This window comes from Anthonomus grandis, chromosome 17, assembly GCF_022605725.1.
Source record: "Anthonomus grandis grandis chromosome 17, icAntGran1.3, whole genome shotgun sequence".
Lineage (NCBI taxonomy): Eukaryota > Metazoa > Arthropoda > Insecta > Coleoptera > Curculionidae > Anthonomus > Anthonomus grandis.
Window position 1 is genome coordinate 20111850 of NC_065562.1, and position 27805 is coordinate 20139654.

The 27805-nt window shown below is 30.8% G+C and overlaps 2 protein-coding genes and 1 long non-coding RNA gene across 3 annotated transcripts; 2 read left to right on the forward strand and 1 right to left on the reverse strand.

Moving 5' to 3' along the window:
* Window positions 1-737: 737 nt before the first annotated feature.
* Window positions 738-21844, reverse strand: LOC126746602 (uncharacterized). The gene is made up of 14 exons (XM_050454913.1): window positions 21348-21844; window positions 17732-17924; window positions 17565-17679; window positions 17268-17517; window positions 16976-17131; window positions 15235-15465; window positions 15050-15181; window positions 4954-5097; window positions 2933-3119; window positions 2760-2871; window positions 2462-2708; window positions 2255-2413; window positions 944-1168; window positions 738-893 (listed from the first exon to the last, which is right to left on the reverse strand). Exons 1-14 carry the CDS (start codon window positions 21522-21524, stop codon window positions 744-746), a joined length of 2478 nt encoding a protein of 825 aa, XP_050310870.1. The 5' UTR covers window positions 21525-21844; the 3' UTR covers window positions 738-743.
* Window positions 5923-6397, forward strand: LOC126746470 (uncharacterized). The gene is made up of 2 exons (XR_007663901.1): window positions 5923-6243; window positions 6300-6397. It is a non-coding gene; the product is annotated as an uncharacterized LOC126746470 (long non-coding RNA).
* LOC126746460 (lipase member K-like) lies at window positions 9203-13732 on the forward strand. Its single transcript, XM_050454725.1, has 7 exons — window positions 9203-9361; window positions 9526-9712; window positions 9980-10091; window positions 10148-10394; window positions 12852-13013; window positions 13070-13294; window positions 13347-13732. Exons 1-7 carry the CDS (start codon window positions 9212-9214, stop codon window positions 13491-13493), a joined length of 1230 nt encoding a protein of 409 aa, XP_050310682.1. The 5' UTR covers window positions 9203-9211; the 3' UTR covers window positions 13494-13732.
* Window positions 21845-27805: the final 5961 nt, after the last annotated feature.

Genomic DNA, 27805 nt, shown 5'->3' on the forward strand with positions numbered 1-27805 from the left:
CATGCGCTTATCATTAAAATAAGAAATTTTAAAGAATTCTTTTGAAATTTAAGAAAAACAATTTTTATCAAGGGAAAAATTTTAAAGCCCTTTCAGAATCAAAAAAAATTATTCAAATCGGAGCAGAGGTTGCTGAGCTAGAGAGGATTGAAATTATGAAAAAACTGGTGGAGGCGCCAGGGAAGGGTATTTTTAAACCCACATAACTCACTTAGTTTTAAAGATAATGAAACGATTTTTTTTGAATAAATTAAGTATTTGAACCAGCTATCATAAGGTATTGAAAAAAATGGTGAAGGAGCTAGGCGAGTTCGTTTTTGAACTTGCACAGCTCGTTTGTTTTTCAAGATTTTTTGATGCTCCTTTTTGATTGCTGGAAGTGAACGTTGAACCTGTCAGCCAATAAAAAAAATTTCAAAATTAAGTCATTTATTCATTATTAATTGGAAAATTTTTGATCAATTTTTAAAAAATTTTTTAAGCTTGATTTTTAATTAAGTAAAGATTTCCAACCCCTTTTAAAATCAAAAAGAATTTTTGAAATCGGAGGAGAAGTTGCGAAGCCCGAGAGGTTTGAAATTTCAAAAAAACTGGTGAAGGCGCCAGATAAGGGTATTTTCAAACCCACATAACTCGCTTAGTTTTAAAGGTATTTAAACGATTTTTTTTGCACTAGTTTGGTACTTGAGATCGCTATCATATGGCATCAGTAAAAATTTGGCGAAGGCACCAAAAAACCAAAATCAACGAGCTTTATTCATAATATGCAACAGCAACGGCAACATGATCTTATCACTACACCTGTTATCAATCAAAAAGTTAATGTGATTATATTCGATCTTGTAAATATTCCAATTGGGTTTCTTGAACTTCGCGAAGTTGTCCGAGCAGTCCTAAAACAATCAATTATAACCTTTAACCTTTGATCTTGAAGTACGTTTACCTTCCAAGTGGCCAAACTGTCATACCTGCCACAAATCCACGACATGTCAGTTGTCATTTTTGACAAGTCGTAGGTGGGCGGAACGGTTGAATTGTATCGCAATAAATTGCCCTTAAGGCCATAATCGAACTTTCTGAACTCCCCCGTTTTAATTAATTGGGCGTAATGAAAGGAGTCTTTAAAACTGTAGTTTTTCATCACTTTAAATCCTATATAAAGTCGTTCCTGAAAAATATCAGTTTTTTTTTTTGAACAAAGGTTGGTCTGACGGGGTTTTTGATAGCAGGACCGTTTTAGTTGGAAAAAATTAGCTGAAAATGAGTACCCACTCGATGAGTTTTACTTAAAAAATAAAAAAGTTAAAGTTTTAACAAAAGAACTGGCTCAGAAATATTATTGGGTCAGAAGCAATTTCTGAGCCACTATTGTGAGTTTCTTTTATTTTCACTTTAACTTTATCGCGTGGGCATGCAAATGAGAGCAAAATAATGGTTGGCTCAGAAACAATTTCTGAGCAAGTGCTTTGGGGTTTTCTGATTTTCCACAATAGCTATAACAAGTGGGTACTCAAATCAAGCTACTTTTGTCTAACTGAAAAAATGGTTGCCTCAGAACCAATTTCTGAGCAAGTACTTCTGAGTTTCCTTATTTTCCACGATAACTATATCGAGTGGGTACTCAAATCAAGCTACTTTTGTCTAACTAAAAAAATGGTTGCCTCAGAACCGATTTCTGAGCAAGTACTTCTGAGTTTCCTTATTTTCCACCTTAACTATATCGAGTGGGTACTCAAATCAAGCTACTTTTGTCTAACTGAAAAAATGATTGCCTCAGAACCAATTTCTGAGCAAGTACTTCTGAGTTTTTTTATTTTCCACAATAGCTATAACAAGTGGGTACTCAAATCAAGCTACTTTTGTCTAACTAAAAAAATAGATGCCTCAGAACCAATTTCTGAGCAAGTACTTCTGAGTTTCCTTATTTTCCACGATAACTATATCGAGTGGGTACTCAAATCAAGCTACTTTTGTCTAACTGAAAAAATGGTTGCCTCAGAACCAATTTCTGAGCAAGTACTTCTGAGTTTTTTTTATTTTCCACGATAACTATATCGAGTCGGTACTCAAATCAAGCTACTTTTGTCTAACTAAAAAAATGGTTGACTCAGAACCGATTTCTGAGCAAGTACTTCTGAGTTTCCTTATTTTCCACGATAACTATATCGAGTGGGTACTCAAATCAGGCTAGTTTTTTCCATCTTAAACGATCCTGCGCTCAAAATTGACCTAGCATTTAGATCAAGCTTCTTACTGGTGACAAAGGGTATCCACCGTAACCACCGATTAATTTTGTAAGATCAACGCACAACATAAGGTTTTTGTAGCTCCTTTGGCAAAAGTCAAGTAGAAAATTCCTCTCGATACTGTCGATTTCGAAGAGGACTCGCACGTTAATACTGGGCACCAGAGGCTAAAATATTTCTATCATACAACTCCCCTAAAATCCATTTGATCTTACCAATAAATTGTAGAAAGCTTGAATGTATTTCATGGTGAAGATTCCTTTCGAGTCTCTCATATAAAACGTTGGGCTTAGCATTATGGTGTGTTTAATAAGCCCTACAGCCTCGTCAGGTTCTGTAGACAGATACATCCCCATAGCGGTACCGCCCATGGAGTGTCCCATATAAATCAGTTTCCTTTTGGTTTTATTTTTGATGTACTTAAAGTAGCTTGGGAGGTCTTGGAGGCCATGATCGTCAATACTAAAAAAACGAATTAAAAATATTATTCAATAGATATAAAAATGTTCTGACCAAATATCCCAAAATTCATTATCGCGTTTCGTCCAGACGGTGTGCTCAGAAAACTCGGTTCCACGAAAGTTCCCGAGCCACACGTCGAAGCCCTGCCTGGCCAAGAAATAGGCTGAAAAACCCTTCTGAGTCAAAACAGAGATCGTTCTGAGCCGTTCGTCTTGATGACTCACCGATCGATTTATTCCCGTTTACGGTGTACTGGGAGGCATCGCTACCAAGACCGTGCATCAGCAGTACCGGCTGCTTTCCGTAGGTACCGTCGAGGGATTTCAGACGGAGAGCTGTCAGGATCCAGTTGTCTTTGGTACGGACGTGGTGGTGTTCAAGGGCGAGGTCGTGGTTCGCCGCTCGAACGTCCTGGATAAGTTTGATTAATAGAAAATGCATGTTTTATTGGGTTGGGTTGGTTGGATTTGGTTTCTGAGTATTGATTTGGGTTAGTTAGAAAAAATTAGCTGAAAATGAGTGCCCACTTATTAGGTTTATTTTTTGTACCAAAGAAGTTGTTATTAGCTCAGAAACGGCTGCTCAGAAATAAGTTCTGAGTAGTGCATTTTTTTAGTAAGGAAAAATTAGCTAGAAATAAGTACTCACTTGATAGGTTTATTTTTTATACCAAAGAAGTTGCTGATTGCTCAGAAACGGCTGCTCAGAAAGATGTTCTGAGTATTGCATTTTCTTAGTCAGAAAAAATTACCTGAAAATGAGTACCTACTCGATGAGCTTATTTCAAAAAATATATTAATTGCGTTTTTCTCAGAAACAGTAACTGGGAAATTGTTTCTGAATATTCCGTAAGCTTAGTTGGGAGAAATTAGTTTAAAATAATTACCCACTTAATAGGTTTATTTTTTATACCAAAAAAGTTGCTAATAACTCAGAAATAAGTTCTGAGTAGTGCATTTTTTTAGTTAGGAAAAATTAGCTAGAAATAAGTACCCACTTAATGGGTTTATTTTTTATACCAAAAAAGTTGCTAATAACTCAGAATCGGCTGCTCAGAAATAAGTTCTGAGTATTGCATTTTTTTAGTAAGGAAAATTTAGTTAGAAATAAGCACCCACTTAATAGGTTTATTTTTTATACCAAAAAAGTTGCTAATAGCTCAGAAGCGGCTGCTCAGAAATCGGGTCTAAGTAGTGCATTTTCTTAGTTAGGAAAAATTAGCTAAAAATAAGTATCAACTCGACGAGTTTATTTAAAAAACTACAAAAATTTTATTTATCTCAAAAACGGTAACCGGAAAATTGTTTCTGAGTATTGCGTTGGCTTAGTTGGAAAAAATCAGCTGAAAATAAGTACTAACTCGATAGGTTTATTTTAAAAATTACAAAAACTGTATTTTTCTTAGAAACGGTAACTAGGAAATTGCTTCTGAGTATTCCATTGAATTAGTTAGAAAAAAGTAGCTCAAAATGAGTACCCACTCAATAATTTTATTTTCAAAGTTAGAAAAAAACCCTTTTGCTCAGAAACTGTAATCGGAAAATTGTTTCCGAGTATTGCGTAGGCTTAGTTAGGAAAAATTAGCTTAAAATAAGTACCCACTTAATTGGTTAATTTTTCATATTAAAAAAGTTGCTGATTGCTCAGAAACGATTGTTCAGAAATATCTTCTGAGTATTGCATTTTCTTAGTTATGAAAAATTACCTGAAAATGAGTACCCACTCAATAGACTTATTTCAACGAATACAAAAATTGTGTTTTTCTCAGAAACGGTAATTGGAAAATTGTTTCTGAGTATCGCGTAGGCTTAGTTAGGAAAAATTAGCTTAAAATAAGTACCCACTTAATTGGTTAATTTTTCATATTAAAGCAGTTGCTAATTGCTCAGAAACGGTTGCTCAGAAAGATGTTTTGAGTATTGCATTTTTTTAGTTAGGAAAAATTACCTGAAAATGAGTACTCACTCGATGGGCTTATTTCAACGAATACAATAATTGCGTTTTTCTCAGAAACGGTAATTAGAAAATTGTTTCTGAGTATCGCATAGGCTTAGTTAGGAAAAATTAGCTTAAAATAAGTACCCACTTAATCGGTTAATTTTTCATATTAAAGAAGTTGCTGATTGCTCAGAAACGGTTGCTCAGAAAAATATTCTGAGTATTGCATTTTTTTAATTAGGAAAAATTACCTGAAAATGAGTACCCACTCGAGGAGTTTTTGAGCGAAATTAACAAAAATCCTTACTTGGTCAGCTTCCACGTCTGGATCGAACCAACACTTGGGATTGGTATTCTTATTATCAAAGTATGCCTCGTAAGTGCTGCAAACGTTGTTGTCATGTTGTGCCAGGGCATAGGGAAGGATCAACCAATATACCAGCAGTACCATCTTAAAATAATAAGAATAAGGTTAGAATGGCCACCCCATTTCTCCACAACAACCCCATTAATAAGCAATGTTAATGAAATACTTTTAAGCAGGGAATCCTGATAGACCCGCGCTGTTTTTTCCTTAAAAACGTTCGCACAAGTGGAAATTTCGCAATATAAATTTAATTAGAACATGCCATAAATTTGCCCCTCTCTCGCTCCTCGCCCTTTTATTAATATTTATTCGTAGAACTCGTTAAAAGTTTGAAATAAGTGACATGTGCTTCCTTTGACGGACTCCGTAATTGCCATCGTCTCAAGAGCGCGTTTTTCTTTTTTAATTTGAATTTGAATTTTTATGGGGGAACGAGTGTCGTTCGTATTTCGTCACAGTTTAGTTTGAACTAATCCGGTTGGGAAAGTTTTAATTGGGTTTCGCATTAAACAGTTGGAAAAGTGGGTCAACAAAGTTTCTTTATATCTCTAACTTTAAAAAACTTATTTAAAAATCGTCAAAATTATATCGACATTATACTCGTTTTCAGGTCATTTTTTCTGACTAAGATTTTGGTGCAATTAGTTTTTTTGTACCTCTAACCCTAACCTCACAATCTCAAAAAACTCTTTTAAAAATCAACCAAACCCCATTGACTTTATACTCATTTTCAAGTGCTTTTTTCCAACTAAGATTTTGGTGCAATCAGTTTTCTTGTATCTCTAACCCTAACCTCACAATCTCTAAAAACCACCCAAACCCCGTTGACATTATACACATTTTCAACGAACTTCAGCCATTCGCCCTAAAGGCCCGGAAGCCCACCTGATCTAACACCTTTAAAAAAAAATCAATCAAGCCTAGTAAACACCCCGAACAAATAACGTTACGAGATAAAGATATTGACATATTACTTATTATTGGACGGATGTTTTATCTATCGCTTTTATCTACTATTTAAATAAGGTGTTTTGGTGTATTAAATAATACCTTGGGAGGGCCAGTTAGGGTTCTGAAAGCGAAGTCACTTAACCTCAATTAAATGTTAGTCCTGAGGAGTTTTTTGGTGCGAAACCGGTGGTGTTTAGTGGCCCTAGTGATTGTTGGTTTCATGTGCTATTTGTCTGCTAGAGATACGAAAATCCCTCATGAAAATAGTGAGGAGTTATTGTGAGTATTTTGGTTGAACAGTTGAAAGTGTTGTGATTCTTTTGTTTTTTTTTTAGGAAATATTTGCGAAACGCCTCGAAGTTAAAGGGGGAGGGGGTTATGTGATTTTGTTTTGTTTACTGGAAATAAAAATGACGGTTTTTTTAATTGGAAAGTTGCTCGTTTTTTTTGCCTTTTTTTTAACGCAAGGAGTTGACATTTTAGGGTTGGGGTTGAAGATACGAAAAAAGCGATTGCACCAAAATCTTAGTTGGAAAAAATCACTTGAAAATGAGTATAAAGTCAATGCGGTTTAGTTGATTTTTAAAAAAGTTTTTTGAGATTGTGAGGTTAAGGTTAGAAACGGCTGCTCAGAAAGATGTTCTGAGTATTGCATTTTCTTAGATAGAAAAAATTACCTGAAAATGAGTACCCACTCAATGGGCTTATTTAAAAAAAAACACAATAATTGCGTTTTTCTCAGAAACGGTAACTGGGAAATTGTTTCTGAATATTGCGTAAGCTTAGTTGGGAAAAATTAGTTTAAAATAAGTACCCACTTAATAGGTTTATTTTTTATACCAAAAAAGTTGCTAATAGTTTAGAAACGGCTGCTCGGAAATAAGTTCTGAGTAGTTCATATTTTTAGTTAGGAAAAATTAGCTAGAAATAAGTACCCACTTAATAGGTTTATTTTTTATACCAAAAAAGTTGCTAATAGCTTAAAAACGGCTGCTCAGAAATAAGTTCTGAGTAGTGCATTTTCTTAGTAAGAAAAAATTAACTAAAAATAAGTACCCACTTGATAGGGTTAATTTTTGTACAAAATAAGTTGTTATTAGCTCAGAAACGGTTGCTCAGAAATCAATTCTAAGTAGTGCATTTTTTTAGTTAGGAAAAATTAGTTAAAAGTAAGTATTAACTTGACGAGTTTATTTTAAAAACTACAAAAATATCATTTATCTCAGACACGGTAAATGGAAAATTGTGTCTGAGTATTGCGTTGGCTTAGTTGGAAAAAATCACCTGAAAATAAGTACCGACTCGATAGGTTTAGTTTAAAAATTACAAAAACTGCATTTTTCTCAGAAATGTTAACTGAAAAATTGTTTCTGAGTATTGCGTCGGATTGGTTAGAAAAAAACTAGCTCAACATGAGTACCAATTCAATAATTTTATTTTCAAAGTTAGAAAAACACCCTTTTGCTCAGAAACTGTAATCGGAAAATTGTTTCTGTTCTCGGAGTATCGCGTAAGCTTAGTTAGGAAGAATTAGTTCAAAATAAGTACCCACTTAATCGGTTTATTTTTCATATTAAAGAAGTTGCTGATTGCTCAGAAAAATATTCTGAGTATTGTATTTTTTTAATTAGGAAAAATTGCCTGAAAATGAGTACCTACTCGATGGGCTTATTTCAACAAATACAATATATGCTTTTTTTTCTCAGAAACAATAATTGAAAAATTGTTTCTAAGTATCGCGTAGGCTTAGTTAGGAAGAATTAGCTTAAAATAAGTACCCATTTTATCGGTTAATTTTTCATATTAAAGAAGTTGCTGATTGCTCAGAAACGGTTGCTCAGAAAAATATTCTGAGTATTGTATTTTTTTAATTAGGAAAAATTACCTGAAAATGAGTACCCACTCGATGGGCTTATTTCAACAAATACAATATATGCTTTTTTTCCTCAGAAACAATAATTGGAAAATTGTTTCTGAGTATCGCGAAGGCTTAGTTAGGAAAAATTAGCTTAAAATAAGTACCCACTTAATCGGTTAATTTTTCATATTAAAGAAGTTGCTGATTGCTCAGAAACGTTTGCTCAGAAAGTTGTTCTGAGCAATGCATTTACAAAAAACTAATTGTACCAAAATCTTAGTCAGAAAAAATCACTTGAAAAGGAGTATAATGTCAATGGGGTTTGGTTGATTTTTAAAAAAATTTTTTGAGATTGTGAGGTTAGGGTTAGAGGTACAAAAAAACTAATTGCACTAAAATCTTAGTTAGAAAAAATCACTTGAAAATGAGTATAATGTCAATGGGTTCCTGATGATTTTAAAAAAAGTTTTTTGATGCTCACCTTAAGAAACTCTTGCCTGATTTTACCAAAATACACAAAAAAATAAACTAAATCAAGTGGCACACATAACAACCAGAGTTTACTTGATCAAAATATAAACAAAATCAAGTGCGAGAATAACATCATGTGCGCATACTAATCAACAATTTTTTTTACCGTTAATAAATAATTATTTAATAATTTTGAAATGGTTTTTTCCTTTCATGGTTTTATTAGTTGCTAATTACGCATTTAATGAATTTATGATAAATCAAAGTGTTCAAACCGAAAAAAAATAAATATAAATAGTTTGAATAATATCCAAAAAAAACTAATGATTTTATTGAAGTTAATTTTTTAATAATATATTATTTTCCATTTGAAAATTTACTGTAAAAACAAGAATTTTTACGTTAAAATGACTATATGAGGAAAACGGTTGGTTTTACAGAAATTTTCCATAGTATATATTTTGTAGAGCTTTTAATAGTCTACAATTTTTATATCTACAAAAAAATTTAAAAAATCACTTATAAGCTCAGAAATTGCGCTTTTAACTTTCAAATCGCTATAAAACAGAAACGGTTGCTTTTACAGAAATTTTTACTCTAATCATTTTTATAGAGCATTAAATTATGTACAATTCTTGTAATGACTATTTTCATTGTATCTCAAATATTAACCGAGATTTTTGCATCTAAATCACAAAAACCATTAATATAGAACCCGATTACATCCTAAATTAATTCCTTCATCCTAATTGCAGTAAAAAACGCGAATTTGTTGTCCTTACTTATTGCAACAAATTGTCATTTAATAATTTTTTTATAATGCTTAATTGAATCCAAACATAATCGTCACAATAAATTAAAAATAAAAAAAATGTATTTAAATAAGGAGATTCAGTGCCATTTTCTTAACAAGTCAACATGAGGTGCACAGTCATTGTTTTTATGTTTTTAATTAAATTGGCTGAAATTAAAGTATTAAATAACGTATGTGGTACCGTGACGGACTATTATAACGATATCGAGAATAATGCGAACTGTTGGTACGATCCCGATGTAAATACTGGCCCAGTAAGTAAAAAATTGTGGTTATGGTTAGAGATACAAAAAAACTAATTGCGCCAGCAGCTTAGTTGGAAAAAACTAGCTGAAAATGAGTATAAACTCGATATGTTTTTGATGGTTTTTACAAAAGTTTTTTCAGACTCCAAGGTTAGGAAAACCTAATTTTTCAGGAAGAAAGAGCCAAGAACCACGGACTGATCCTAGAAAGGCACCACGTGGAAACCGAAGACCACTGGATTCTAGTGATATACCGAATTAAGTCGCCAGAGGGCGTATTAGGAACAAAACCGATTTATTTGCAACACGGTTATGCCGTGGACACAACAGAGTTTATGGGTAATGGAGAAAACTCGGTTGGTAAGTTACAATTTGGTTCAGATTCTAATCCCGATGCCAGATTCGTATTTCTGAGCAAAAATTAGTTGAAAATGAGTACCCACTCGATGCGGCTACCGTGACTTATAAAACTTGGCTCAGAAAGCGGTTCTGAGTACCCTCTCTAACGGATTAAATTCTAAGTAGCAACAAACTGAATCACCCCTAAACCCTTTCTGAGCCGACGCATCATCTACTCATTCTCAACTACTTCTCGCTCAGAAACGTCATTCTGATCCGAAATTTCAGCGTTTTTCTTGGCCAAACACGGCTTCGACGTGTGGTTGGGTAACGTCAGAGGCTCCGACTTAGCCACTCACCGAACATTATCAAAAAAAAACCCAGAATACTGGAACTTCAGGTGAACGAAAACGACGTTTCGCCCCAACGGGTCTCATCATCATGCTTCCTTTACAGCTTTCATGAGATCGGTACCTACGACATCCACGCTGGCCTTAAGTACGTCGCCAAAGTGACCGGGCAGAAAGTTTGTTATGTGGGACACTCAATGGGTGGTACCGCGATGGTCGTCTATTTGACGACACGGCTCAGAGACGCTCAGAAGCTCTTAAAGCATACGGTGTTGATTGGCGCGCCCATTTTTATGAAATATTCGTTTGGAATTGCTAAGAAGAGTGTGATGACGGATTGGTTGTCTACGATCGTAAGTGCTACTTTCTGAGCATTGAGGTTTCTGAGTACTGTGGTCGAGTGTGTACTCTTTTTCAGCTGCTTTTACTTAATTAAAACGATGAATGACTCAGAAATTAATTAAGTGTAAGGGTTTTTGGAAAAAAAAATTGTAATTAATGGGAATATATTTATGCATATTGCACGGTGTTGTGCGAAAGGCAAATTTTATTGAAAATTCGGCTTTTTCGGGTCAAAATAGCTGAAAATGAATACCCACATCATATATTTTAGATTTCTGAGTAAAAAGCTAATTTTTAATGGCGCAGAAAGCTTTATTCTTGTTCCAATTTGACCCATCAAGTGGGTACTTATTTTTAAATTTTTTGAACTCACTAAAACGATTGGGGGGTCAGAAATCAAAAATATTTAATTTTTCTTCAAAAACTTGATTTAGCTTAAAAGCCTTATAATTATTAAGCCAATTTTCAAATTCAATTTTTGATAAATAAATCTTGCTTCTGAGCCAAAAATAGCTAAAAATGAGTACCCACATCATATATTATAGTTTTCTGAGCAAAACGTTGCTCAGAAACCTTTTTCTCCAATTTAAACTTGACCCATCGAGTGGGTACTCATTTTTAACTATTTTTTGAACTCACTAAAACGATAGTGAGCTCAGAAATCAAAAATATTTATTTTTTCTTCAAAAACTTGACGTTTTTTAGCTTAAAACTCTTATAATTAATAAGCCAATTTTCAAATTCAATTTTTGATAAATAAATCTTGCTTCTGAGCCAAAAATAGCTAAAAATGAGTACCCACATCATATATTATAGTTTCCTGAGCAATAAGTTGCTCAGAAACCTTTTTTTCCAAGTTAAACTTGACCCATCGAGTGGGTACTCATTTTTAAATTTTTTGAACTCACTAAAACGATAGTGAGCTCAGAAATCAAAAATATTTATTTTTTCTTCAAAAACTTGACGTTTTTTAGCTTAAAACTCTTATAATTAATAAGCCAATTTTCAAATTCATTTTTTGATAAATAAATCTTGCTTCTGAGCCAAAAATAGCTGAAAATGAGTACCCACATCATATATTATAGTTTTCTGAGCAAAAAGTTGCTCAGAAACCTTTTTCTCCAATTTAAACTTGACCCATCGAGTGGGTACTCATTTTTAACTATTTTTTGAACTCACTAAAACGATAGTGAGCTCAGAAATCAAAAATATTTATTTTTTCTTCAAAAACTTGACGTTTTTTAGCTTAAAACTCTTATAATTAATAAGCCAATTTTCAAATTCAATTTTTGATAAATAAATCTTGCTTCTGAGCCAAAAATAGCTAAAAATGAGTACCCACATCATATATTATAGTTTCCTGAGCAATAAGTTGCTCAGAAACCTTTTTTTCCAAGTTAAACTTGACCCATCGAGTGGGTACTTATTTTTAAATTTTTTGAACCCACTAAAACGATAGTGAGCTCAGAAATCAAAACTATTTATTTTTTCTTCAAAAACTTGACGTTTTTTAGCTTAAAACCCTTATAATTATTAAGCCAATTTTCAAATTCAATTTCTGATAAATAAATCTTCCTTCTGAGTCAAAAATAGCTGAAAATGAGTACCCACATCATATATTATAGTTTTCTGAGCAAAAAGTTGCTCAGAAACCTTTTTCTCCAATTTAAACTTGACCCATCGAGTGGGTACTCATTTTTAACTATTTTTGACCAACTAAAACGATGCTGTGCTCAGAAATTAAAAATTATTATTTTTTCTTGAAAAACTTGTCATTTTTTGGCCTAAAACCTTCATAACAATTAAGCGTCAACTCAGATTCAGATTTTGACAATTAAATCGTGCTTCTGAGTAAAAAATAGCTAAAAATGAGTACCCACATCATATATTATAGTTTTCTGAGCAAAAAGTTGCTCAGAAACCTTATTTTCCAATTTAAACTTGACCCATCGAGTGGGTACTCATTTTTAACTATTTTTGACCAACTAAAACGATGCTGTGCTCAGAAATTAAAAATTATTATTTTTTCTTGAAAAACTTGTCATTTTTTGGCCTAAAACCTTCATAACAATTAAGCGTCAACTCAGATTCAGATTCTGACAATTAAATCGTGCTTCTGAGTCAAAAATAGCTAAAAATGAGTACCCACATCATATATTATAGTTTTCTGAGCAAAAAGTTGCTCAGAAACCTTATTTTCCAATTTAAACTTGACCCATCGAGTGGGTACTTATTTTTAACTATTTTTGACCAACTAAAACGATGCTGTGCTCAGAAATTAAAAATTATTCTTTTTTCTTGAAAAACTTGTCATTTTTTGGCCTAAAACCTTCATAACAATTAAGCGTCTACTCAGATTCAGATTCTAACAACTAAATCGTGCTTCTGAGTCAAAAATAGCTTAAAATGAGTACCAACACCGACCAAATTACTGCATTAGAAAAAAAGTTTTTTCACCGTTTCTTTAGAATATGATCCAATTATTGAGTTACCACGTGCTACTAACGACAAACAGTTTCGAGCGAAAAGCGTTGTTGCAATTTTGTCTAAACTCTTCCTTGGCAGACTTGTACACGTGTATGGACTTCGTGACGTTCATAGGGGGGCCGTGTCCCCATCCCTTATCCCCCGTAAGCATTTTCACTTTCATTGAAACAAAATAAAGCAACTTTTCTTTCTGTTATAGGAAAAACTCCCCATGGTTTTTCCGACCCTTCAAAATCTGGTGCTCAAGCCCGGATTGCACTATATCCAGAACATTCTATCGGGGGACTTTAAACAATACGATTATGGCTCAGAAGGGAATTTGAGAAGGTATAACTCAACCGTCCCCCCCGTTTATGACCTATCAAAGATGTCAACAGGAATTAGCTTCATTAGCAGCACCTATGATAGTCTGAACAGCAAGGAGGTGAGCCTCATGTGCTCAGAAAAATGCACTTTCTGAGCGTCAACTGTTTTAGGACCACTTGGAGATGTTCGCCAAGTATAAGAAGCCGAGCTGGGACATGCACGAAATCCCTTATAACCATGTGAACCTGATGTTTAACCGGAAGGCGAAACAGCTGTTTCTTAGGCCTTTGTTAGATATTATTAATAAGTACACCTGAGAGTTTTTTTGAGATATCTTTGTTAATATTAGAGATACGTTAAAAATAGTGTTTAAGAAAATTAAAGAGAATTAAATTCTCTATAAAAAAGAGTTCTTAATGTTTTTTAGTAGCATTAACTGTTAAGGAGATATAGCATTTTTTTGTTTAATTTTCAATATAACTCAGTAATTATTATAAATAGGGCAAAAAAGCTTTCTAGTAAAATTAAAGACAATAAAATTCTCTATAAAAAAGAATTCTATATATTTTCCAATAAAACTAACGGTTAAGTAGATATCCTCTGATAAAGTCATCCAAAAAGCTCTTCCGGCTTAATCCTAAACCAAATTGCCCTGATCATTAATTACTCAAAGGTTTTGTGCGGTTAAACCCTGAAACGTATTAGGGTTTTATCTCCATATTTAAATCCACCCCCTCTCCCCCCTTAGGCATTAATAATACAAGGGATGAAATACAGGATTCAGTTGCCCCGCTAATTAATCATTATAATCTGATCAACGAGGCGGTGGATTAAATGCGAGGAAAAATTCACTCTTGAAAATTGATAAAACCGCGTGGAAATGTCGCACTTTAACTATCGACGTCCCACTTCTGAATTTACGGGGGACGTAGATAAATTCCCGTCAACTTCCTAAGGGAATAAGAAAATTAAATGGGCGACGTGTGGCCCATTTATTTAGGACATACACGAACATAAAATGCATCTATTTCCGATATTTATGAGGATTTTTTTTCTGTCGTTTTGCCTTTACGATTTTAAAGGGTGCCATCGGTTTTATTGGAAAAAGTTAGCTGAAATTGAGTCGTCGCTCGATGGGTCTTGAGCCATTTGCAGACTCAGTATAAAGGGTTAAAGTACACTGTTTTTTGAGGGATTTTTTTAAGATATCTCCGTTATGGTTAGAGATACGGTAATAAAGCTCCTTAAGAAAATTAAAGACAATTAAATTTTCTACAAAAAAGGATTTTATATTTTTTTTAGTAGCACCGACTGTTAAGGTGATATAGCATTTTATAAATTAATTTTCAATATATCTCAGTTAATACTATAGGTACGATAAAAAACTCGTTTAGTAAAATTAAAGAGAATTAAATTCTCTACAAAAAAGGATCTTATAATTTTTTTAGCAGAGCCAACTATTAAAGAGATATAGCATTTTTTAAATTATTTTTTAATATATCTCGGTTAATATTACAGATCCGACAAAAAACCTCTCTAGTAAAATTAAAGACAATTAAATTCTCTATAAAAATGACTTCTATACTTTTTTCAATATAACTAACGGTTCGGAAGATCTACTCGTTTAACGCCTTTAAGGTCGTGTTTGTCTCGCAAACACCGGCAGTAATATGCATATATGAAAGCGAGACGGGTTATTTCGAAATATTAAGTCCCTTCATAAAAGGCGTCTAGACGCTCGCATATTGTCAAACGGTGTGTGGAATGATTATCCTGTTTAGAAACAAAAAAAAAACGCTTTCATCACATTTTATTAATCACTAAGTAGGAACATTTGACTGGCAAAGGGTGGGGGGGTAGCAGTGACTTAGACCCTTATGACATCCAATAAGGTCTTATAGAACTCGTCCACGTGTTTTCCCATGAAGAAATCGTTGTGGGCGTATGGGAAACTGTACGTCCTATGAAGGTCTTGCCTGAGATTATCAGCTAAAGCTTTGGCGTCCTAAAATAATTTTTTTTTTCAAACTTTTTTAAAAATTTTGAAATTTACTCTACCGTAATGGGAGCAACGACGTCGCTAGTTCCAACAAACAAGCGGATAGGAATATTAATTTTTTTGACATCATACTCTGGTGGTGACGTGGAGTTGTAGATCAATTGATTCGTTTTCAATCCATAGTCGTACATTCGGAATTTACCTCCGGACGTGATCAGTTGCGAGAAATGCAGGAACGTCTTCAGGCTGACCGCCGATGGATATATATCGAACAATACCGGGATTAATTCCTGAAAATGTGTGATTTCTCATAACTAGTTGGTTAAATTGAAATTTAAAGTAGCCCATCGGATTAGTTGCGAAAAATTAGCTGAAAATGAGTACCCACTTAACGGGTTTACCTTTTATAGCAAGAAAGTTGTTGATAGCTCAGAAACGGTTGCTCAGAATGTTGTTCTGAGTAGTGCATTTTCTTAGTTAGGAAAAATTAGCTAGAAAAGAGTACCCACTTGATATGTTTATTTTTAATATTAAAAAAGTTGTTAATAACTCAGAAACGGCTGCTCAGAAAATTGTTCTGAGTAGTGCATTTTCTTAGTCAGGAAAAGTTAGCTAGAAAAGAGTACCCACTTCACATATTTATTTTTTATGCTAAAAGAGTTGTTAATAGCTCAGAAACGGTTGCTCAGAACGTTGTTTTAAGCAATGAATTTTCTTAGTGAGAAAAATTTAGCTAGAAATGAGTACCCACTTGATATATTTATTTTTTATGCTAAAAAAGTTGTTAATAACTCAGAAACGGTTGATCAGAAAATTCTTTTATGTAGTGCATTTTTTTAGTTAGAAAAAATTAGCTGAAAATGATTACTCACTTGATATATTTATTTTTTGTGCTAAAAAAGTTGTTGATAGCTCAGAAACGGTTGCTCAAAAATAATTTCTGATTAGTGCAATTTCTTAGTTAGGAAAAATTAGCTAGAAAAGAGTACCCACTTAATATGTTTATTTTTAATATTAAAAAAGTTGTTTATAACTCAGAAATGGCTGCTCAGAAAATTGTTCTGAGTAGTGCTTTTTCTTAGTTAGGAAAAATTAGCTAGAAAAGAGCACCCACTTCATATATTTATTTTTTATGCTAAAAGAGTTGTTGATAGCTCAGAAACAGTTGCTCAGAACGTTGTTTTAAGCAATGAATTTTCTTAGTGAGGAAAAGTTAGCTAGAAATGAGTACCCACTTGACAGGTATATTTTTATTTCCAAAAAAGTTGTTAATAGCTCAGAAACGGTTGCTCAGAAAATTCTTTTATGTAGTGCATTTTCTTAGTCAGTAAAAATTAGCTAGAAAAGAGTACCCACTTCATATATTTATTTTTTATGCTAAAAGAGTTGTTGATAGCTCAGAAACGGTTGCTCAGAAATAATTTCTGTTTAGTGCATTTTTTTAGTTAGAAAAAATTAACCAGAAAAGAGTACCCACTTGATATGTTAATTATTATTATTAAAAAAGTTGTTAATAACTCAGAAACGGTTGCTCAAAAAATTCTTCAGAGTAGTGCATTTTCTTAGTCAGGAAAAATTAGCTAGAAAAGAGTACCCACTTAATATGTTTATTTTTAATATTAAAAAAGTTGTTTATAACTCAGAAACGGCTGCTCAGAAAATTGTTCTGGGTAGTGCATTTACTTAGTTAGGAAAAATGAGCTAGAAATGAGTACCCACTTGACAGGATTATTTTAAATACTAAAAAAGTTGTACGAGTGCTCAGAAATTATTTATAAAAAATTAAACAAAAGAACTCACCGGTTGTAATTGACCAGGCGAAGAGCCAGACGCAAACTGTATTAACTCCATACAGGACACTATAAAAGGATATTTTCCGCACACATTGCCGAGCACTAATCGTTGAAGGGCGTGGCCCTCAAATAGCGCGTGGATGCCTTTTGACCTCAAAATATTCTAAAAAAAAAAAATTAAACCCATTGACATGCAACTCATTTTCAACTGCTTTTTTCCGCCTAATCCAATGAAACCATTAGATTTTTTATGCAAGCAACCCCTAACCCAAAATTGCAAATACCAACAATAAACTTACGGCAAAAAATGGGGCCGAGGGGGCTAATAACCCAAATGCGCCCTTGACGTGTCCCATATAAGCAACCGGAGCTAAAGAAATGATAATTTTCACATTTTTCTCGGCATGTTGGCTCATCAGCGATGAATAAATGTAAGAGATCGTGGTGCCCATGGAATGTCCAATATAAATCAAGTCACCTCTCCCACCAGTCTTTTCCGCTATGACGTCTATACAGGCCGGTATATCGTAGATGGCGTTTTCATGAAAACTGTCAAAATAATTAAGTGATAATGAAAACAATTCCAATCTTCTCACCTAAAGTTCCAATAGTCCGCAGCACTTATGGACCGATTGACGTGTCTGTCGGAGTAGTAGTTACCTCGCAAATTCGCTAACCAAACGTCATATGCGTTATTAGACAGGAAAAATGCTAAAAAAAGTAAACAATGAATTAATCTAGAACGTAATTCAAGTCACCAAACCGATGGATCGTTTTTTCTGGATGATCCAGAAGGTGGAGACACCTGCTAGTCCATGGACTATCAAAACAGGTTGACTTCTTCCTTCAGTCGATTGATTTTTGGATGGGATGCGGTGTAAAGTTAAAATATAACCATCTTGGGTGATCACTTGGTGTTTTTCAAATGAATATCCATAACGTTTCGCTATAATTCTCTGAAAAAATGTGATAGCTTAGTAGTGGTTCCTTGGATCTGAATTCTGAGTAGCGTACTATCTTAGTTGGGAAAAATTAGCTGAAAATGAGTAGAAACTTGATAAGTTTATTTTTGATAGGACGAAAGTTGTTGACAGCTCAGAAACGGTTGCTCAGAAAATGGTTCTGAGTAGTGGATTTTCTTAGTTGGAATAATTTAGCTAAAAACGAGTACCCACTTACTGGGTTTATTTTTTATGCTAAGAAAGTTGCTAATAACTCAGAAACGGTTGCTCAGAAAATGGTTCTACATTGTGAATTTTTTTAGTGAGAAAAAATTAGCTTAAAATGAGTACCTAGATGCCAGATTTATTTTTTATACTAAGAAAGCTGTTAATAGCTCAGAAACGGGTGCTCAACAAGCTCAACAAGTAGTGCATTTTCTTAGTTAGATTAAGTTAGATAGAAATCAGTATTCACTCGATGGGTTTATTTTATGTACTAAAAAAGTTGTTAATAACTCAGAAACGGTTGCTCAGAAATCAATTTTGAGTAGTACATGATTTTAGTTAGACAAAATTACTTAAAAACGAGTACTCACTTCTTAGGTTTAATTTTCATACTAAGAGAGTTGTTAATAGCTCAGAAACGGCAGTTCAGAAAACATTTTCTGAGTAGTGCATTATTTTAGTTAGACAAAATCAGCTAGAAATAAATAGCCGCATGATAGGTTTATTTTTTAAACCTAAAGAGTTCTTTATAGCTCAGAAACGGTTGCTCAGAAAATAGTTCTGAGCAGTGCATTTTTTTAGTTAGAGAAAGTTAGCTGAAAATGAGTACCCACTTACTGGGTTTATTTTTTATACTAAGAAAGTTGTTAATAGCTCAGAAACGGTTGCTCAAAAAATGGTTCTACGTAGTGAATTTTCTTAGTAAAAAAATATTAGCTAGAAATGAGTACCTACTTGCCAGACTTATTTTTTATACTAATAAAGTTGTTAATAGCTCAGAAACGGTCGCTTAAAAATCAATTTTGAGTAGTACATGATTTTAGTTAGACAAAATTACTTAAAAACGAGTACTCACTTCTTAGGTTTAATTTTCATATTAAGAGAGTTGTTAATAGCTCAGAAACGGCAGTTCAGAAAACATTTTTTGAGTAGTGCATTATTTTAGTTAGACAAAATCAGTGAGAAATAAATACCCGCATGTTTATTTTTTAAACCTAAAGAGTTGTTTATAGCTCAGAAACGGTTGCTCAGAAAATAGTTCTGAGCAGTGCATTTTCTTAGTTAAAGAAAGTTAGCTGAAAATGAGTACCCACTTGATGAGTTTATTTTTTATACTAAGAAAGTTGTTAATAGCTCAGAAACGGTTGCTCAGAAAGCGGTTCTAAATAGTCAATTAAAATAGTAAGACAAAATTAGTTGAATAGGAGTACCTACTTTTTAGTTTTGAATTTAATACTAAGAGAATTTTAAATAGCTCAGAAACGGTTGCTCAGAAAATAAACCTGAGCAGTGCATTTTCTTAATTAGAGAAAGTTAGCTGAAAATGAGTACCCACTTGATGAGTTTATTTTTTATACCAAGAAAGTTGTTAATAACTCAGAAACGGTTGCTCAGAAGGCGGTTCTAAATAGTCCATTAAAATAATAAAACAAAATTAGTTGAATAGGAGTACTTACTTTTTAGGTTTGAATTTAATACTAAGAGAGTTTTAAATAGCTCATAAACGGTTGCTCAGAAAATAAACCTGAGCAATGTATTTTCTTAGTTTAAAAAAAAAATTAGCCTGAATTAATATTCACTTTATGGGTTTATTTTGTACACTCAAAAAATTGTTAATAACTCAGAAGCGAATGCTCAGAAAAGATTTCTGAGCAACGCATTTTCTTAGTTGGAAAAAAATTGCCTAAAATAAGTACCCACTTTATGAGTTTATTTTTTATACCAAGAAAGTTGTTAATAGCTCAGAAACGGTTGCTCAGAAAATAAATTTGAGCAATATATTTTCTTAGTTAAAAAAAAATTAGCCTAAAATGAATATTCACTCTATGGGTTTATTTTGTACACTCAAAAAGTTGTTAATAACTCAGAAACGAATGCTCAGAAAAGATTTCTGAGCAACGCATTTTCTTAGTTGGAAAAAAATTGCTTAAAATAAGTACCCACTTTATGAGTTTATTTTTTATAGCAAGAAAGTTGTTAATAGCTCAGAAACGGTTGCTCAGAAAATAAACCTGAGCAATATATTTTCTTAGTTAAAAAAAAATTAGCCTAAAATGAATATTCACTCTATGGGTTTATTTTGTACACTCAAAAAGTTGTTAATAACTCAGAAACGAATGCTCAGAAAAGATTTCTGAGCATCGCATTTTCTTAGTTAGAAAAAAATAGCCTCAAATGCGTACCCACTTTATGATTTTATTTTTTATACCAAGAAAGTTGTTAACAGCTCAGAAACGGTTGCTCAGAAAGCGGTTCCAAGTAGTGCATTTTCTTAGTGAGACAAAATGAGCTAAAGACTAGTACTATATCGATGAGTTTATGTTTGAAATTAAAAAACTTTCATCATTGCTCAGAAAGCACTCAGAAACAGTAATTTAAAAGTTTTTATTGGAAACTCATTTAAACGTGCACAGTCTAATAATTGACTTTATATGAGTGCAATACTGGACATATCGAACGCTAAATCTGTTTACTCAGCTAATTTAGATGTGTTTTATTAAGTAATAATAATAATAACGAACTTGCAAATTTTCGATTGCAAATTACTGACATCATCGAAATTAAAAATCGACAAATTACCGAATTAATTTGTACGTATGTGGTGATAATCAAGGTGGGTCAGTTTGGTTGTACGTGTACTTTGACCTTATAAAACCTTTCCCGTCAATCGGTACGTTTAATTCACATTTAGTGGCCGAGACCTTCATTAAGGGAACGATTAACGTAATGGAGTGTTGTTAAATAAAAATTTTTTTTTTTTTGAATTCTTAAAAATGTTGGTGGTTAACGAGTTATTTGGGAAAAAAAACGAACTGGTCCTTCGAGTCGGATTTTGCACTTAAACTTGAATATCTTAGCAATAAGTAGAGATAACTCTATGGTGTTTGGGTTCATTTTAATCAGCATGAAAATTGCTATAAAGGTTTATAAAAATTTTTCAAAAATCAACCTTTATAGAAGAAATATTTTGAAAAAATTAATATACATTTAGCTAATATATTTAATCATGAAAAACAAATATTTTTTGCCTCTTGTAAATTTCGTGTATCTCTAATAGTGGCGAAGATATTTGCAAAAAAACATTTGGTCCTTCGAGCCGGATTTCGCACTAAAACCTGAATATCTCGGCAACAAAACGAGACAACCCCAAAGTGTTTGGGCTCATTTTAATCAGCACAAAATTCCCTATTAACTGATGCTATTTTTACTCACCGGTGAAGATCCCACGTCAGGATTATGCGTGCAATTTTTATTCCTATAAACGGTCCGATAGTCCTCCAGGGTCCTACAGGCGTTATTCCCATATTTGACCGAACACTCAACCCAAATAATCGATTTAACGTAAATAATTATCAATAAGGCGATACAATATCTGCGTGAGAAGAGCATCTTTTTGTTGTTTAAAGTCGCGTCTAGACTGGGAATAATTTAACACAATAATGACGTAAAACCGGTTAAAAAAATATTTGTGGAAACTCTTCCTGATGTAAAGAACAACAAAAGATTGGGCCGAATTATTATGCGTCGTATGGCACTTGCGTTTGAATAAATAACATCTTATGGTACTTTTTTATTGTAGCGAATATACGAGAGTACCTGACTGATGTTATTATTAAATGAAGGAGAATCGGTTTCAAGATTATTTGTTTAAATTGAGGTGATCAGGTTCACCTGTAAAGAAATGTGGTGCGTTTTTATGCGAGGCAAATGATGATTTTTTAAGTGCCTTCGGATGTTCTGATAATTATGGTGTACGTATGTTTTGCTAGGGTTAAAGTGCGAGCAAGTAATGGCATTTGAATATGACAAATTACGGGTTTTAATGAATGAAATAAATGCTTGTAGCGCGAAAACCAGGAGGCCTAAACATGTGAAATTTGGTATAAAAATTATTTGGAATTCATTGAGGAATTTATGCACAAATTTTCAAAACTGTATCTTGAGTGGTTTTTGAGTTAAGGACATTTTTTGAATTTTCCAATAAAAAAAATCACATTTTTCAAAAAAAAAATTTTTTTCAAAAATTAAATTTTTTTCGAAAAAACGCTGAAATAGGTGTCTAATGAAATTAATTGAAGAATACGTGTACAAAATTTCAAAACTGTATCTTGAGTGGTTTTTGAGTTATGGACATTTTTTGAATTTTCCAATAAAAAAAATCACATTTTTCAAAAAAAATTTTTTTTTTCAAAAATTAATTTTTTTTCGAAAAAACGCTGATATAGGTGTCTAATGAAATTAATTGAGGAATACGTGTACAAAATTTCAAAACTGTATCTTGAGTGGTTTTTGAGTTATGGACATTTTTTGAATTTTCCAATAAAAAAAATCACATTTTTCAGAAAAAAATTTTTTTTTCAAAAATTAATTTTTTTTCGAAAAAACCCTGAAATAGGTGTCTAATGAAATTAAATGAAGAATACGTGTACAAATTTTCAAAAGTGTATTTTGAGTGGTTTTTGAGTTATGGACATTTTTTGAATTTTCCAATAAAAAAAATCACATTTTTCAAAAAAAATTTTTTTTTTCAAAAATTAAATTTTTTTCGAAAAAACGCTGAAATAGGTGTCTAATGAAATTAATTGAAGAATACGTGTACAAAATTTCAAAACTGTATCTCGAGTGGTTTTTGAGTTATGGACATTTTTTGAATTTTCCAATAAAAAAAATCACATTTTTCAAAAAAAATTTTTTTTTTCAAAAATTAATTTTTTTTCGAAAAAACGCTGATATAGGTGTCTAATGAAATTAATTGAGGAATACGTGTACAAAATTTCAAAACTGTATCTTGAGTGGTTTTTGAGTTATGGACATTTTTTGAATTTTCCAATAAAAAAAATCACATTTTTCAGAAAAAAATTTTTTTTTCAAAAATTAATTTTTTTTCGAAAAAACCCTGAAATAGGTGTCTAATGAAATTAAATGAAGAATACGTGTACAAATTTTCAAAAGTGTATTTTGAGTGGTTTTTGAGTTATGGTCATTTTTTGAATTTATTAATGAAAAAATTCACTTTCTACACAAAAAAATTCATTTCTCAAAAACTAAATTTTTTTTCAAAAAACGCTAAAACAGGTGTCTAATGAAATTAAATGAAGAATACGTGTGCAAATTTTCAAAAGTGTATTTTTAGTAGTTTTTGAGTTATGGGCATTTTTTGAATTTATTAATGAAAAAATTCACTTTCTACACAAAAAAATTCATTTCTCAAAAACTAAATTTTTTTTCAAAAAACGCTGAAACAGGTGTCTAATGAAATTAAATGAAGAATACGTGTGCAAATTTTCAAAAGTGTATTTTTAGTAGTTTTTGAGTTATGGGCATTTCTTGAATTTATTAATGAAAAGATTCACTTTTTACACAAAAATTTTTTTTTCTCAAAAACTTAATTTTTTTCCAAAAAACGCTGAAATAGGTGTCTAATGAAATTAATTGAAGAATACGTGTACAAAATCCCAAAACTGTATCTTGAGTGGTTTTTGAGTTATGGTCATTTTTTGAATTTATTAATGAAAAAATTCATTTTTTACAATAAAAAAATTATTTTCTCAAAAATATAATTTTTTTTTAAAAAACGCTGAAATAGGTGTTCACTGAAATTAAATGGAGAATACGTGTTCAAATTATCAAAAGTGTATTTTGAGTAGTTTTTGAGTTATGGTCATTTTTTGAATTTTTAATTGAAAAAATTCTCTTTTTACAAAAAAAAAATCATTTCTCAAAAATTAATTTTTTTTTCAAAAAATGCTGAAATAGGTGTCTAATAAAATTAAATGAAGAATACGTGTGCAAATTTTCAAAAGTGTATTTTTAGTAGTTTTTGAGTTATGGGCATTTCTTGAATTTATTAATAAAAAGATTCACTTTTTACACAAAAATTTTTTTTTCTCAAAAACTTAATTTTTTTCCAAAAAACGCTGAAATAGGTGTCTAACGAAATTAATTGAAGAATACGTGTACAAAATTTCAAAACTGTATCTTGAGTGGTTTTTGAGTTATGGACATTTTTTGAATTTTCCAATAAAAAAAATCACATTTTTCTGAAAAAAATTTTTTTTTCAAAAATTAAATTTTTTTCGAAAAAACGCTGAAATAGGTGTCTAATGAAATTAATTGAAGAATACGTGTACAAATTTTCAAAAGTGTATTTTGAGTAGTTTTTGAGTTATGGTCATTTTTTGAATTTTCCAATAAAAAAAATCACATTTTTCTGAAAAAATTTTTTTTTTCAAAAATTAAATTTTTTTCGAAAAAACGCTGAAATAGGTGTCTAATGAAATTAATTGAAGAATACGTGTACAAATTTTCAAAAGTGTATTTTGAGTAGTTTTTGAGTTATGGTCATTTTTTGAATTTATTAATGAAAAAATTCACTTTTTACAAAAAAAAAAATTATTTCTTAAAAAATTAATTTTTTTTCAAAAAACGCTGAAATAGGTGTCTAATGAAATTAATTGAAGAATACGTGTACAAAATTTTAAAACTGTATCTTGAGTGGTTTTTGAGTTATAGACATTTTTTGAATTTTCCAATAAAAAAAATCACATTTTTCAGAAAAAAATTTTTTTTTCAAAAATTAATTTTTTTTCGAAAAAACCCTGAAATAGGTGTCTAATGAAATTAAATGAAGAATACGTGTACAAATTTTCAAAAGTGTATTTTGAGTGGTTTTTGAGTTATGGTCATTTTTTGAATTTATTAATGAAAAAATTCACTTTCTACACAAAAAAATTCATTTCTCAAAAACTAAATTTTTTTTCAAAAAAGGCTAAAACAGGTGTCTAATGAAATTAAATGAAGAATACGTGTGCAAATTTTCAAAAGTGTATTTTTAGTAGTTTTTGAGTTATGGGCATTTCTTGAATTTATTAATGAAAAGATTCACTTTTTACACAAAAATTTTTTTTTCTCAAAAACTTAATTTTTTTCCAAAAAACGCTGAAATAGGTGTCTAATGAAATTAAATGAAGAATACGTGTACAAAATTTCAAAACTGTATCTTGAGTGATTTTTGAGTTATGGACATTTTTTGAATTTTCCAATAAAAAAAATCTGATTTTTCAGAAAAAATTTTTTTTTTCAAAAATTAAATTTTTTTCGAAAAAACGCTGAAATAGGTGTCTAATGAAATTAATTGAAGAATACGTGTACAAATTTTCAAAAGTGTATTTTGAGTAGTTTTTGAGTTATGGTCATTTTTTGAATTTATTAATGAAAAAATTCACTTTTTACAAAAAAAAAATCATTTCTTAAAAAATTAATTTTTTTTCAAAAAACGCTGAAATAGGTGTCTAATGAAATTAATTGAAGAATACGTGTACAAAATCCCAAAACTGTATCTTGAGTGGTTTTTGAGTTATGGTCATTTTTTGAATTTATTAATGAAAAAATTCATTTTTTACAATAAAAAAATTATTTTCTCAAAAATATAATTTTTTTTTAAAAAACGCTGAAATAGGTGTTCACTGAAATTAAATGGAGAATACGTGTTCAAATTATCAAAAGTGTATTTTGAGTAGTTTTTGAGTTATGGTCATTTTTTGAATTTTTAATTGAAAAAATTCTCTTTTTACAAAAAAAAAATCATTTCTCAAAAATTAATTTTTTTTTCAAAAAATGCTGAAATAGGTGTCTAATAAAATTAAATGAAGAATACGTGTGCAAATTTTCAAAAGTGTATTTTTAGTAGTTTTTGAGTTATGGGCATTTCTTGAATTTATTAATAAAAAGATTCACTTTTTACACAAAAATTTTTTTTTCTCAAAAACTTAATTTTTTTCCAAAAAACGCTGAAATAGGTGTCTAACGAAATTAATTGAAGAATACGTGTACAAAATTTCAAAACTGTATCTTGAGTGGTTTTTGAGTTATGGACATTTTTTGAATTTTCCAATAAAAAAAATCACATTTTTCTGAAAAAAATTTTTTTTTCAAAAATTAAATTTTTTTCGAAAAAACGCTGAAATAGGTGTCTAATGAAATTAATTGAAGAATACGTGTACAAATTTTCAAAAGTGTATTTTGAGTAGTTTTTGAGTTATGGTCATTTTTTGAATTTATTAATGAAAAAATTCACTTTTTACAAAAAAAAAAATCATTTCTTAAAAAATTAATTTTTTTTCAAAAAACGCTGAAATAGGTGTCTAATGAAATTAATTGAAGAATACGTGTACAAAATTTTAAAACTGTATCTTGAGTGGTTTTTGAGTTATGGACATTTTTTGAATTTTCCAATAAAAAAAATCACATTTTTCTGAAAAAAATTTTTTTTTCAAAAATTAAATTTTTTTCGAAAAAACGCTGAAATAGGTGTCTAATGAAATTAATTGAAGAATACGTGTACAAATTTTCAAAAGTGTATTTTGAGTAGTTTTTGAGTTATGGTCATTTTTTGAATTTATTAATGAAAAAATTCACTTTTTACAAAAAAATAATCATTTCTTAAAAACTTAATTTTTTTTTCAAAAAACGCTGAAATAGGTGTCTAATGAAATTAATTGAAGAATACGTGTACAAAATTTCAAAACTGTATCTTGAGTGGTTTTTGAGTTATGGACATTTTTTGAATTTTCCAATAAAAAAAATCACATTTTTCTGAAAAAAATTTTTTTTTCAAAAATTAAATTTTTTTCGAAAAAACGCTGAAATAGGTGTCTAATGAAATTAATTGAAGAATACGTGTACAAATTTTCAAAAGTGTATTTTGAGTAGTTTTTGAGTTATGGTCATTTTTTGAATTTATTAATGAAAAAATTCACTTTTTACAAAAAAAAAAATCATTTCTTAAAAAATTAATTTTTTTTCAAAAAACGCTGAAATAGGTGTCTAATGAAATTAATTGAAGAATACGTGTACAAAATCCCAAAACTGTATCTTGAGTGGTTTTTGAGTTATGGCCATTTTTTGAATTTTTCAATAAAAAATATTACATTTTTCAAAAAATTTTTTTTTTTTTTAAAATTAAATTTTTTTTGAAAAAACGCTGAAATAGGTGTCTAATGAAATTAATTGAAGAATACGTGTACAAAATTTCAAAACCGTATCTTGAGTGGTTTTTGAGTTATGGACATTTTTTGAATTTTCCAATAAAAAAAATCACATTTTTCAGAAAAAAATTTTTTTTTTTAAATTAAATTTTTTTCGAAAAAACGCTGAAATAGGTGTCTAATGAAATTAATTGAAGAATACGTGTACAAAATTTCAAAACTGTATCTTGAGTGGTTTTTGAGTTATGGCCATTTTTTGAATTTTCCAATAAAAAAAATCACATTTTTCAGAAAAATTTTTTTTTTCAAAAATTAAATTTTTTTCGAAAAAACGCTGAAATAGGTGTCTGATGAAATTAATTGAAGAATACGTGTACAAAATTTCAAAACTGTATCTTGAGTGGTTTTTGAGTTATGGACATTTTTTGAATTTTCCAATAAAAAAAATCACATTTTTCAGAAAAAAATTTTTTTTTCAAAAATTAAATTTTTTTCGAAAAAACGCTGAAATAGGTGTCTAATGAAATTAATTGAAGAATACGTGTACAAAATTTCAAAACTGTATCTTGAGTGGTTTTTGAGTTATGGACATTTTTTGAATTTTCCAATAAAAAAAATCACATTTTTCAGAAAAAATTTTTTTTTTCAAAAATTAAATTTTTTTCGAAAAAACGCTGAAATAGG

Bases quoted from the DNA above. Each gene is read 5' to 3' on its own strand.
- LOC126746602 (XM_050454913.1), bottom strand. From the start codon at position 21,524: ATGCTCTTCTCACGCAGATATTGTATCGCCTTATTGATAATTATTTAC. The intron at 17,680-17,731 runs GTTTGGTGACTT...TACTTTTTTTAG, and splicing joins CCAGAAAAAACGATCCATCG to CATTTTTCCTGTCTAATAAC. The intron at 2,709-2,759 runs GTCAGAACATTT...TCGTTTTTTTAG, and splicing joins AATGAATTTTGGGATATTTG to TATTGACGATCATGGCCTCC.
- LOC126746460 (XM_050454725.1), top strand. From the start codon at position 9,212: ATGAGGTGCACAGTCATTGTTTTTATGTTTTTAATTAAATTGGCTGAA. The intron at 9,362-9,525 runs GTAAGTAAAAAA...CTAATTTTTCAG, and splicing joins CCGATGTAAATACTGGCCCA to GAAGAAAGAGCCAAGAACCA. The intron at 10,395-12,851 runs GTAAGTGCTACT...CCGTTTCTTTAG, and splicing joins CGGATTGGTTGTCTACGATC to AATATGATCCAATTATTGAG.